Consider the following 14,379-nt stretch of genomic DNA (forward strand, 5'->3'; position numbering starts at 1 on the left):
ACAATAGTTACCCCAATTTTTTTGTATAAAGTGAAAGATGATGTTACGCCGAGTAAATCGATACCTAACATGTCATGCTTTAAAATTGCACAACGCTTGTGGAATGGCAATGAACTATGGCACTTACAAATCTCCATAGGCGACGCTTTAAAGTTTTTTATCGGTTACCTGTTTAGTGTTACAGAGGAGGTCTTGCTCTAGAATTTTTGCTCTTGCTCTAACAATTGCAACGATACCTCATATGTGTGGTTAGAACATCGCTGACATATTCGGGCACAACTTACATATGTGTTCGCTTCTACGTGTGAGCAAGGAGGGATGAGACGCTTTAATTTATTTTATTTTTTCTTATTTATTTAACTTTTTTTTTTTTTACATTGTCCCTTTATTTTTTTTTTTATCACTTTTATTCATATTACAAAGAATGTAAACATCCCTTGTAATAGAAATAAGCATGACAGGTCCTCTTTGTTGAGAGATCCAGGGTCAAAGCCAGACCCCAGATCTCTCATTTACCTTTAACCACTTCAGCCCCGGAAGGATTTACCCACTTCCTGACCAGGCCATTGTTTGCGATACGGTACTGTGTCGCTTTAACTGACAACTGCGCATTTGTGCGACCTTGTACCCAAGCTAAATTTATGTCTTTTAAACAAAAAAAGACCGACAATTTTGAAAAAAAAAACAATATTTTTTTACTTTTTGCTATAATAAATATCCCCCCAAAAAAATGTAAAAAAACTTTCTTCCTCAGTTTAGGCCAATATTTATTCCGCTACATAATTTTGTTAAAATAAAAAAAAACAATTAGCGTATACTGATTGGTTTGCGCAAAAGTTATCTTGTCTACAAAATAGTGGATAGATTAATGGCATTTTTATTATTATTATTTTTTTTTTTACTAGTAATGGCGGTGATCTGCAATTTTTTGTGGGACTGCAAAATTGCGGTGGACAGATTGGACACTTTTTTGGGACCAGTGAAATTTATACAGCGATCAATGCTATAAAAATCCCACTGGCAGGGAAGGGGTTAACACTAGTGGTAATCAAGGGGTTAAATGTGTTCCCTGGGAGGTGTTTCTAACTGTATGGGGGCTGGGCTGACTGAAGGAGGAGAGAGATCTCTGTTCCTAATCACTAGGAACAGACGATCTCACTCTACTCACCTGACAGAAGGGGGATGTGTTTGTTTACACTGACAGATCCCCGTTCTGCCTCTCTTTGGAGCGATCGCGGGTGGCATGCGGACATCAAGTCCGCTGGACCCAATGGTTGGCCCCCCCTGCTAGCGAATGGGCACACAAGCGCGTATCCAGTGGCACGCACGCTCACAGATTGCCGTGTCCGTGCCAGACATAGGCGTGCGCACAGGGTGTGCCGGGTGTGCCCAGGCACACCCTAATCACCCCGTGCACATTAGTGTTATCGCTCTCCCTCTTACCGGCTCTGCCATAAGAGAAGTGTTTATGCTCTTCTCTTTCACTGTGTCGGCAGGGAGATCAATGTGTCGGTGTCAGGGGATGTTATACACAACATCCCATGCAGGTGATCAGATCGCTGGGCTGCACCAAGGAATCAGGGACAAATGAGTAAATAAAGAAAGTATGTTTATTGTCAATGATAAAGATACACGTGAAAACAAGACAGCAAACCAAAACAAGTAAATGGTGAAAACACAGCAAACCCCAAAAACCCACCTAACTATCTATCTAACTAATATAACTAATATAATACACAAGCAAGGAAACCAACATGAAATAAAAAATAAGGCATGGGCCAAAGCTACAAGGGAACAGAAAACAGGAATAATAAAGCAGACCAAGGAGCAGGGAACAGGAAACAGGGTACAAGGTCAGGATACACAAACGGGGTTCAGGAACAAACAGGAACGGGCTGGAACAAGAGCAGGTACTGGCAGGGACAAGGGCTTAGCAGAGGAATACTGAAGCACTGGAGGTTAGTTCAGGGCGGGTTTATATAGTCCAGCAAAACCATGACAGGTGTGCTTGATGGCAAGTCTGCAGTGCAGGCAGGGAGACCCCCGCTGGTGGCCACTGGAATTACACCCTTTTGGTGCTGAATGTAATAGTGCCACCAGCAGGAGAAACCGGAGATGACACCATTCCTGACAGTTCCCCCTCCTAAAGGAGTGGCCTCCGGACACTCCATTCAGCCCTGGGTACGACAGTCCGAGTGGGTGCAGAAACTTCTTCGCACTTCCAAGGCCAGAGTCTTTTAGTTCACTGGGGGACGTGCCATCAGAGTCTGAAAATAGGACACGTACCCCACCACCCGGGTCAGGAAGTTTGGATCTGGAGATGAAAATTAGCAGGGTAACGGGAAAGAAACCATCGGAGGCAGACCACACAGGAGCATTACATTCAAGCCAGGCGACAGACAGGATTGACCCAGCGGCAAGATGGCCATCAGTCAGGAACAGTTTTAGCAGGCACCATGTCATCAGGCTGAGCAGAAAGCAGAGGTACATCACGCTGGGCAGTGGCACATCCGCATTGAGCTGGGCAGCAGGCAAAAGCACATCGAGCTGGGCAGCGGGCAAAAGCACATCGAGCTGGGCAGCAGGCAAAAGCACATCGAGCTGGGCAGCGGGCTCATCAAGCTGGAGAGCAGGCACTGGTACTTCCGGCTGGAACACTGGCACCTCAGACTGGAACACTGGCACCGAGACATCAGGCTGGAGGGCAGGCACCGGGACATCAGGCTGGAGGGCAGGCACCGGGACATCAGGCTGGAGGGCAGACACCGGGACATCAGGCTGGAGGGCAGACACCGGGACATCAGGCTGGAGGGCAGACACCGGGACATCAGGCTGGAGGGCAGACACCGGGACATCAGGCTGGAGGGCAGACACCGGGACATCAGGCTGGAGGGCAGACACCGGGACATCAGGCTGGAGGGCAGACACCGGGACATCAGGCTGGAGGGCAGACACCGGGACATCAGGCTGGAGGGCAGACACCGGGACATCAGGCTGGAGGGCAGACACCGGGACATCAGGCTGGACAACAGGTACTAGAACTTCAGACTGGGCAGCAGGCACTGGCACATCAGGCAAAACAGTAGGTGCATCGGACTGGATAGCAGGTACTGGAACTTCAAACCAGGCAGCTGGTACTGGAACTTCAGACTGGATGGTGGGCACAGGTGCTGGCACATCAGGCAGAACAGCAGGTACATCAGACTGGATAGCAGGTACTGGAACTGCAAACCGGGCAGCTGGTACTGGAACTTCAGACTGGGCCGTGGGCGCAGGCGCTGGCACATCAGGCAGAACAGCAGGTACTGGCACAACAGGCAGAACAGCAGGTACATCGGACTGGATAGCAGGTACTGGAACTTCAAACCGGGCAGCTGGTACTGGAACTTCAGATTGGACAGTGGGCACAGGTGCTGGCACATCAGGCAAAACAGCAGGTACTGGCACAACAGGCTGAACAGCAGGTACATCGGACTGGATAGCAGGTACTGGAACTCCAAACCGGGCAGCTGGTACTGGAACTTCAGACTGGACAGTGGGCACAGGTGCTGGCACATCAGGCAGAACAGCAGGTACTGGCACAACAGGCTGAACAGCAGGTACATCGGACTGGATAGCAGGTACTGGAACTTCAAACCGGGCAGCTGGTACTGGAACTTCAGACTGGACAATGGGCACAGGTGCTGGCACATCAGGCAGAACAGCAGGTACTGGCACAACAGGCTGAACAGCAGGTACATCGGACTGGATAGCAGGTACTGGAACTTCAAACCGGGCAGCTGGTACTGGAACTTCAGACTGGACAGTGGGCACAGGTGCTGGCACATCAGGCAGAACAGCAGGTACTGGCACAACAGGCTGAACAGCAGGTACAGCGGACTGGATAGCAGGTACTGGAACTCCAAACCGGACAGCTGGTACTGGAACTTCAGACTGGACAGTGGGCACAAGTGCTGGCACATCAGGCAGAACAGCAGGTACTGGCACAACAGTCTGAACAGCAGGTGCATCGGATTGGATAGCAGGTACTGGAACTTCAAACCGGGCAGCTGGTACTGGAACTTCAGATTGGACAGTGGGCACAGGTGCTGGCACATCAGGCAGAACAGCAGGTACTGGCACAACAGGCTGAACAGCAGGTACATCGGACTGGATAGCAGGTACTGGAACTCCAAACCGGGCAGCTGGTACTGGAACTTCAGACTGGACAGGGGGCACAGGTGCTGGCATATCAGGCAGAACAGCAGGTACTGGCACAACAGGCACATCGGACTGGATAGCGGGTACTGGAACTGCAAACCGGGCAGCTGGTACTGGAACTTCAGACTGGACAGTGGGCACAGGTGCTGGCACAGCAGGCTGAATAGCAGGTACATCGGACTGGATAGCAGGTACTGGAACTTCAACCCGGGCAGCTGGTACTGGAACTTCAGACTGGGCAGCAAGCACAAACACTGGCACATCAGGCAGAACAGCAGGTGCTTTGGACTGGATAGTCGGTACTGGAACTTCAGACTGGACAGTGGGGACAGGCGCTGGAACATCAAGCTGGAACAGATCAGCTGGTGGGGAGGCAGGATTGGATACTGGCATGATGGTATGGGTTGGAAAAAACTTCCGCTTCTTTTTGCTTTTAGCCACTAGGGATCTATAAGTGGGTACAGGGCTGTAGGTAGGGAATGCAGCTGGTAGAAGCGAAGAGTGAAAGGATGGCAAGACAGAGGGAGTAGGTTTTGAAGGGAGATTTAGTGGAGCTGATGGAGGCAGTTGAGAAGCATCAGGGGAGTTAAAGGCAGGGTAGGTGCAACAGGAGGAAACAGGGTACTGGTATTTCATTGGTAGAGAAGTATATTTGGAGCTAACAGAAGCTGAATGCAACAGACTTGACCAGGCCTGTATTAATGATTGCACTGCATCAGGTTTGCACTTGGCTTGTCTGACCAGAGACTGCACTGATTCAATGCATTTTGCAAGCACCTGCTGAGGACAAGCTGAATATTGTTCAAAAAAAATTGCTGAGTCATCCTCCAACAGCCAAACTAAAGATTCTACCTGAGCTGCACTAAAAGGGGGTGTATAGTCATCACCTCCCTCAGCAACATCAGACAGGGCCAACTCAGTACAGATCTTAATTAATGGTTGCACATCTTCAAACAAAAAACTGCCTTGCTCAATAAAAACATGAGCTAGGCGGATGCATTCTAACAATTGTTCCCTAGTGTATTCAGCCAATGTCTGATAACAAAAGTCTCTGTCATCAGTTGCCAGGAGCGATAAATACAAAATACTTTCAAAGTCCATCTTTCAACAATAGCTGGGACTCAGGCCCCAATTCCCAGGTGCAACCGATCTGATAGTATGGCTTCAGTATTCTGTCAGGGGATGTTATACACAACATCCCATGCAGGTGATCAGATCGCTGGGCTGCACCAAGGAATCAGGGACAAATGAGTAAATAAAGAAAGTATGTTTATTGTCAATGATAAAGATACACGTGAAAACAAGACAGCAAACCAAAACAAGTAAATGGTGAAAACACAGCAAACCCCAAAAACCCACCTAACTATCTATCTAACTAATATAATACACAAGCAAGGAAACCAACATGAAATAAAAAATAAGGCATGGGCCAAAGCGACAAGGGAACAGAAAACAGGAATAATAAAGCAGACCAAGGAGCAGGGAACAGGAAACAGGGTACAAGGTCAGGATACACAAACGGGGTTCAGGAACAAACAGGAACGGGCTGGAACAAGAGCAGGTACTGGCAGGGACAAGGGCTTAGCAGAGGAATACTGAAGCACTGGAGGTTAGTTCAGGGCGGGTTTATATAGTCCAGCAAAACCATGACAGGTGTGCTTGATGGCAAGTCTGCAGTGCAGGCAGGGAGACCCCCGCTGGTGGCCACTGGAATTACACCCTTTTGGTGCTGAATGTAATAGTGCCACCAGCAGGAGAAACCGGAGATGACACCATTCCTGACAGTCGGGGTCATATATATGTGGACACCCGCACACGCATGTGTGTTTGAGCTTAAGGGTGCACACCCTAATGCAATAGGCTGCGCACACCTATGGTGCCCGATGTACAATGATGGCGATTCACACAGCCGAGCCAACCTGCTGCAGTACAACTGCGGCCGCTGGTTGGCAAGCAGTTAAAAGCAAAAAGACAATCCTTTTGTGCCCAGAGAACTGGAAGCGACATCAGAGGTCTCTCTGGTTGTCCAAGGGCATAGAGCCGAGTGGGGGCCATCTTGCCTTCACTCGACTTCCTGCCCAGCAAATGGCTGCTTTGGATCATTTCCAGGCTTAACGGATGGCTCCAATAAGCTTGAAAACGACCAGGAGGCGGCGGGAGGGGCACCTCTCCGGCCGCCTATCAAAGTCATCTCTCGGCGAATCTGCCACTGGGATCACTTTTATCAGAAAGCCAACTGCCAAAGGGAAAAAACAATACCGAATTATGGCACCTAGCTAGCTAGCTGCAGCCATAACCCCGGTATTTAACGTCAAAATCATTATGTACATTCCCAGTTAGGCGGTCGGCAAGTGGTTGATTTACAGTTATTCCTGTGAACAGTCTGCAATTCGGTCTCTCGTTTCATTTGTCTTCAGCAATTCGATACCATGTCAATTGCCTATGTAATACACTCCGTTCTCTGTGTGCTATAATGCATAGACCTTGCCTTCTCTATTCTTCTAATGCCACGTACACATGAGCGGAATGTCCAACAAGAAAAGTCAGACGGAAGCTTTTTATCGTCTATTCCGATCGTGTGTATGCCTTATCGGACTTTTTTTTTCGAAAATTCTGACGGACCTAGAAATGGAACATGTTCTAAATATTTCCGACGGAACCAATTCCTATCAGGAAAACCGTTTGTCTGTATGCTGTTCCGACGGACCAAAAACGACGCATGCTCTGAAGCAAGTACGAGACGGAAGCTACTGGCTATTGAACTTCCTTTTTCTAGTCCCATCGTACGTGTTGTACGTCACCTCATTCTGGATGGTCGGACTTTGGTGTGACCGTGTGTATGTAAGTGAAATTGTTGTTACAGCACCCATATTTCGTGAGCTCGTCCAGGAAAGTGTGCGATGGGAATATGAAGTATTACGTGTGTATGTAAGACCGCTTGAGCGGAGTTCCGTCGGAGTTCTGTCGGAGAAACCTTCGGAGTTTATTCCGATGGCAAAACCGGTCATGTGTATGCGGCATCACTGAATATATACAACATAGGTGCATGTTTTTGTCAAATTCATGTTGGTACTTTATGCCTACCTCAATACTAATACTCTTTAGGATTAAAAAATGACGAAAGTTCAACATGCAAATTATTGTATGAGCTAAAAGTCAGTACATTAAATCAGGGTGACGGTCAGTAAGATCCTGATTCTATCTGACTAGAGTATCTAAAAGTATGTAAGTAAAAATTATGGTAAAAGATGATTATCAAAGAATGAAAGGCTAGTGCCTATTAGAGCAAAATAGACAGACCAGGGATTTGGCCTTTAATTATGCTTAAGACAAGTCTCTGGGTAAGGCCTGCTTGCAGGAACCTCAGGACTCCAGCAACAGAAAATATTCTATGGTTAAAGCCACTGAGAGCACATCACAGAATGGTAGCCTTTCAAGTACAATGATAGATTTGTTGGAACCCGAAGCATGGTGCAGATAACAGCCTTAATCAAGTTGTGTTCTCACAGAGCGTAGGTCTCAATAGCCATACCATCAAGGTGACTAAGAACCTGGGGACCAAAATGGCAATTAGTTTGTCGGCTGTATCCAGGAGAGGGTCCCAGGACTGGGCTATGAACCTGTGAGCTTTCCAATTATGGGAAGACACCATGAGATTTATATCTAGATGTTCCTGGATCTTTATTGAAACATTGGCATGGTACAGAAGCCAACAGTGCATAATGGAATTAGGGTAGAAAACTGTAAACATGTTTAAACAGCATATTTAAAAGCAGCAGACTGTTTCTGGGGCCCTGCAAAAGATAGACAAGAGCGGACAAATGATAACTAGGCTACCAAGCTAGAAAGGGAAGTGATTAGTCATGGCTCAGGTGTGTGATCTCATGGTCTGCTGCATGTTTGAACTAAATGTAATGTATATCCCTAAATTCAATACTAGATGGGTAAGTTAATTTTTTTCTGTTTTAGTTTTATTGTACTGTATGCTTTAACTGTGTTGTACGGTTTTTTTCCACATAATAGTGTGTTCACAGAGTTATCTAACATTATCACTGTATAGGGACCAACCAATATTTATAGCTCCCCCCCCCCCACTCTTCTAACAGCCGGTGAACACCAGGAATGTTAACATGTTAGTCCTTTAACTATCTTGTTTTTCTCCAATCAGTATCTCAATCTCCACAGGAAAATAATTTTAATCATCATCATAATGGGGAGGGCAGGGGGAGGGGTGAGTAAACTTTGTTGGGTGGTACCAATGTGTCCTCTGTTTTGATTAGTTCATTGCTGCATTTTCTTATATACATGTATGATACTCTGCATATGCAGTTATTGTCACCTTGGTACAGGGAGCCTATGTGTCTCTGAACTGTTTGACACCAACCTTTAAAACAGACTTGGTGGTGTGCTGTTATTTTTTCTTTTTCCTTTGGATGCTCAAATAAGAGTCTTTCAATTGCAGTGAACAGCCCGCCACTCGGGCTACCTAGTAGGTTGAGTTTGACAATGCCACCACAGTGACCTAGAAGTCCAGGAAGAGAGGCTGAGTATCATGTTCCAGGTCTATGGGTGATCGTCGATCCTTATAGTGCTCACATTATTGAGAAATACACAGTAATTGATTTCCACACATCATTTAGGACCAACTCTGTCCGTGACAGCCAAGATTCAGAGCCACCAGCTGCACAAATAATTGGCTAGTGGTTTTTAAAGGGAGGGCATTTATCAATGTATCTCCAGTGGGAAGCAGCTGTTTTAATAAAGTTATCCTAAGGTAGGTTCAGACAAAATGCAGAGTTTGCCAAGGCACACATAACACATCTCTCTTTAGTGCACCCAAGGGTGTTCCAATCCTAGAATCGCCCCTAATACTTTACAATGTATATTAGTAAAATAATCATGTCTGTGGAATAGCACATAACTTGTAAACACCAAATTAAAATAAAAAAAAACAAATACCTTGTTTAAACTTCGAGCTGCACTGTCTTTTCCACCTGGAGTTAAGTTTCTCAGCTGAACATCCAGTAAATCCACCAGCTGATCCATGGCACGAACAGAATATGTGATATCTCCAGCATTCAGATGGCCTCTTGTATGTTCTGAAAGCTCCCTCGCAATGTTGGCAGCTGTTTCTAGTGACTTCAGCTAGGGAGAAAAAGTTCTACATTAAAATATGTCTGCATACAGATGCAAACAGAATTCTAGATTTTTGTAAACCATATACAGTATATTGCTTTTCATGTAATAAAAAAGTTATATGAATAGACTGAAAGAATCTAACTCAAGCCTTCCTATTGAACTGTATAGTTGGGGTGTCGCATAGCTACCATCTATGTACTAACACACTCATTTTTTTCTACCTGATAGATACACATACATTCTATTCTACTGTGGGTTACAAGCACCAGCATAGCCATTAAACAAAGTAGATTACATATCTGGAGGCTGGAAACCCCACAATGACCCACATGTCTCATCTAGCAAACCCCAGGGTTCCACTAGCATGGGTCACCTGTTCATTTATCACCCAGTGATAAATGCACAGGAGTAGTTATGACAAATTCAGTGCCACATGCCCTCAATATGGGGGGTGGGTGCTTTGGGGCAGAGGGAGGCGCCTGCGCCCCCCCACCCCAAAGCACCTTGTCCCCATGTTGATGAGGACAAGGGCCTCTTCCCGACAACCCTTGCCCGGTGGTTGTCGGGGTTTGCGGGTGGGGACTTATCATGATCTGAAAACCCCCTTTAACAAGGGGCTCCCCAGATCATGGCCCCCACCCTAGGTGAATGAGTATGGGGTACATCGTACCCCTACCCATTCACCTAAATAAAAAGTTAGAGGACACGCCCCTTGTGATGTCATCACCCCATAATGCCCCGGGTGATGACATCACAAGGGGCGTGTCCTCTAACAACGCCATCAGGTGGCCCTGCCTCATGCCAATATAAGTCATTGCGCATGGCGGAGAGGGGAGAAGACCCAGCAAAAGAGCAGAAGATAGCAGAGAAGGACCGGAGAGGGGAGAAGACCCAACAAAAGAGGAGAAGATAGTGGAGAAGGACCGGAGAGGGGAGAAGACCCAGCAAAAGAGCAGAAGATAGCTGAGAAGAGCAGGAGCTGCTTTAATAAAATACTTTAAAAACCTGTGTAGAGTATTTATTTTTGACACTTTTTTATTTAAGTGAATGGTTAGGGGTACGATGTACCCCATACTCATTCACCTAGGGTGGGGGCCCATGAGTGTTGTCGGGAAGAGGCCCTTGTCCTCATCAACATGGGGACAAGGTGCTTTGGGGTGGGGGGGCGCAGGGGCCCCCCTCTGCCCCAAAGCACCCACCCCCCATGTTGAGGGCATGTGGCCTGGTATGGTCCGGGGGGGTGCTCGCTCACCCCCCCTTTACTGACCTACCGGGCTGTGTGCTCAGATAAGGGTCTGGTATGAATCTTGGGGGGAACCTCACGCAAATTTTTTATCGGGGTTCCCATTCAAGATTCTCAACACACAAGTCGCACCGCAAGTCAGATCATCTTCCCATAGGGAACCACTGATTTTGAATAGAGACAGAGAAACGCGGGACAGTGCATAACGCTGTGTATACAGCGTTAAGCCCTGTTAAATCATGTTTAACACCTTTTAACGATGTCTGGCGTTTTTAAAGCTCTAGCGCTGGAGCCTCAAAACACAGTGGTCCTGGGTTTTCTTTGGAGCTTAAAACACCTATGCCACTTACAGCTCAAAAATGCCATGGTGGGCATGAGGCCATAAGCTAACATGGAGAGGCGTTTTTAACCTGCAAAAACGCTCAAAAAAGTGGCTGTAAAAATGTCTGTGGGCATGAGGCCTAAAAGTTAAATGCAATGGTTCCAGTAGTCAGTGACCCACAAAATAACCACCCACCCCTTGTGGACTGACACCCTCCTATTGACACCAAATGAAAGCTATCCAAGCTTATCCTCCTTTGTAAATGAACTCCCACATCAGTTGTCTGCATTCCCTGGATTGCAAAGCATTCATGAGTACACCTAAGAAGGTGTCTGCCTCTCAAAGTTCTGCGATTATCACTGTTAGGTACTGCACATATGAGCAACATAGAGGTGGGCAGAGTGATAACGGATAGTTACAAATTGTGATTTTGTTCATCAACAGTACAGAAGGGTATTATAGATAAATTGGTTCAGTTTTGGGGCCAATGCTGTTCAATTAATGCTATAGAGGTTGAAATCCTGAACTCAATTTGAGTGTCTGGTGAGGATACCAAATTATGCAGGGAATAACATCGGCAGAGGATAATACATTATTTCAGGAAAACCTTGACAAAATAGGCGGTCGGGCACCTACATGGCAAATAAAATTCAAAACTGGGAGGTGTGAATTAGTGAACTTGGGTGCCAAAAATACACAGGCAAGCTACACATTATGAGGGGATCTCCTGGGAGAGTCAGTGATGGAGAAGGAACTGGGGGTATTTGTGGATCACAGGCCTAGCAATAGTATGCAATGCCAAGCTGCAGCTAACAAAGCCAGCAAAATAATGCCATGCAGACAAAGAGCATACATTCTAGAGATAAATCAATAATTCTACTCCATTACAAAACACTGGTGCGGCCTCATCTTGAATAAACATTTCAGTTTTGGTCACCAATCCTCAGGAAAGACGCTGTTGAATTAGAAAGAGTTCAGCGATAGGCAACAAAATTAAGGGGGATGGAGGACCTCAGTGATGAGAATCAACTACTTAGATTACAATTATTCACTCTGGAGAAAAGGTGCTTAACAGGGGATATGATTACAATGTAGAAATATATCAAAGGTGAATTAAAGCAGTAGAAACACTCTTTGACAATATAAAATAATGTGCCCTCCTGCAAGTTTAAGCCATAATGTACTAGTATGAACCGCATACTAGTACAATATGACAAACGTACCTACAAACGGAGCCCTCCAGCGATGCGCTGTCAAGGCTCTCCCCGGTGCTTCTATTTTCACTCGGTCTTTGTACCGGGTTTTGCATCTCCGGGCGCTTGCTTGGCCAGGCTTATGTGACGTCACTCCCTTACCCACGCAGAGCGGGCCGTAAATGTGGTCTGAGCTGTGCATGTGTGGTTTAGATCACATTATCCACTGACAGGCAGGAGGGACATGTAAGACAGAAGAGACCTGAGACTTATAGGGTCTCTTCTGTTAAAAAAAGCCTGCCTGTCAGCGGATTTGATCAATTCTGAGTTTACTACCACTTTAAGTAACTGTAATAAACTGTTTACTCAAAAGTTCCTGAAGAGGACATGCAGCCACAATATGGGGTTAGAAGAAAAGAGGTTTAACTTTAGATTTCAGAAAAGGTTCTTCACAGTTAGAGCAGTTAAAATGTGGACCTCCTTTTCCCCAAGATGTCTTCCTCAAGACGAATAATATACAAGTCTATGAGAACTATTAGAGGATAAAAACTACACACACATACACACACATAGGTTGAACTGAATAGATCCATATATTTTTTTCAACCTTATAAACTATGTAACTTTGTATATACTGTTCTGTACTATTCATATTCATGTACATTATTACACTTATTGTCAAGCAAAAAACATGAGATAACAGTCGCTTGATATTGAGAGCTAGATCAAGCAAAGATCCCATATATCAGAGTGCCCAAACCTCAACAGCCTAATGTTTTGGGGGAAAAAGCAATCGGATATTTAAAAAAAACAATACTGTATGTATGCTCTATTGTTTTTCCTGAGTTGCTGTCAGAAGTGTCTGAATACTCCTCTTTGCTGTTCTCCACAGGCATAAGTATGAACATTTTTTTTTAAGCTGACCATTCCTGTTTATAGAATCACCATAAAATGTTATGTCCTAATCCTAATGGCCTCCAAAGACACCTCACAATCAATTGGAGCCCTGTATGCCTATTGGTGCATAACAAATTATGGAAAAAGTTTCTGACTCAATCTTCGCTCAATTCTTGTTTCCAACCAAGAACCAAAAGTGATTACACAAATTTTTAAGGCTTACATTTATTATGCCTCAGCTATACTCAGCACTGGGTGCATGCTCTATTCCTCTTCCTCTGTTGTTTCTTCAGCTGCTTTTGAAAATAATTTTTTTTGACAGGCAGGACTTGCTTTGTCATGCGGTAGCTGTGTCTGAACACTGTTCAGAAGACATATTGAGAAAGTTAAGTTGTTTTGTTATGTTCATTTGGAGATCAGAGAGATGGCCTTTGTTCTTTATATGATGTCATATAAAGCCACCTAACCAGCAAAAAAAGATTTTTGTACTTAAAATAATCTGTATCTTGTTCATTTAGTTACACAGGAATACAGTAATTATTTGACTTTTGGATAATACTGTCAGGAAGTTTGGTTAATAGGAAACTAAAAAACATTAAAGTGTTACTAAACCCACAACCGTAAAATCAGTCTATATATGCAGTAAAGCATGCTTGTTATACTCATGGTGGAACCTAAGGAGGTAATCCTCCTCATTGTGTAAAAAGGTTTGATCCTGTCTTCTCTGATGCTCCCCTTCTTCCACAGTCCCCAATCCATCTGCTGATAGAACAGAGCCTTGGGAGCACTCTGCACATGCTCAGTTTGGTGTGTATTGCTAGAGTGTCTTTCTTTGGGAGGGTGAATGTGATCAGCACAGCGACAATCAGCAATGTCCAGACAGAAAGTCAGGGGTCCCACAGCCTCATAGGACAATCACCGGAGAATGAAAACTCCTCCTACAAGCTTTAACCAGTGCTCAATCAGACACTGATAGAAGTCACAAGACTGCTATATACTGCTGATGAGAAAAGATATTTAACTATTTTTTTTTTTTTTTCCACATCAGTAAACAGTGTTTGGAGGGCTAAATCAGTTTGATGTTCATTAACTGTCGCCTTCTCGTATTCACATCATAGTGGATTATACTTTTTCTCATTGCTTTTTATATCGTCATAATGACCAACGGATTCCATTACGCCTCTTTACCAACAAGTCCTCTGTCCCTTCCATCTCGTAAGCCCCACCAACTAGGACTCGATAACCAAAGGGACCCATCCTTTTCCAACTCAGTTTAGAGAAAGAGGGGACCAGTAAGAAGGAAGAAAAAAGGACAAAAACACCAACAAAAAATACAAGAAGAGAGGTTTGTAAAAATGAACTTGTGGGCTCCCCGTGCCCATCTT

At 45.3% G+C, this 14,379-nt stretch overlaps 1 protein-coding gene across 13 annotated transcripts in view; it reads right to left on the reverse strand.

The window, feature by feature from the left end:
• The window catches only part of ADGRL3 (adhesion G protein-coupled receptor L3), a 1,522,275-nt gene that overhangs the window by 799,959 nt on the left and 707,937 nt on the right, over positions 1-14,379 (reverse strand). For all 13 annotated transcript variants that reach the window (XM_073595048.1, XM_073595046.1, XM_073595028.1 and 10 more), the window contains one exon: positions 9,160-9,345. In XM_073595048.1, coding sequence (XP_073451149.1) covers positions 9,160-9,345 — 186 coding nt within the window. The remainder of the gene's footprint in view (positions 1-9,159; positions 9,346-14,379) is intronic.

This window comes from Aquarana catesbeiana, linkage group LG01, assembly GCF_042186555.1.
Source record: "Aquarana catesbeiana isolate 2022-GZ linkage group LG01, ASM4218655v1, whole genome shotgun sequence".
Classification (NCBI taxonomy): Eukaryota; Metazoa; Chordata; class Amphibia; order Anura; family Ranidae; genus Aquarana; species Aquarana catesbeiana.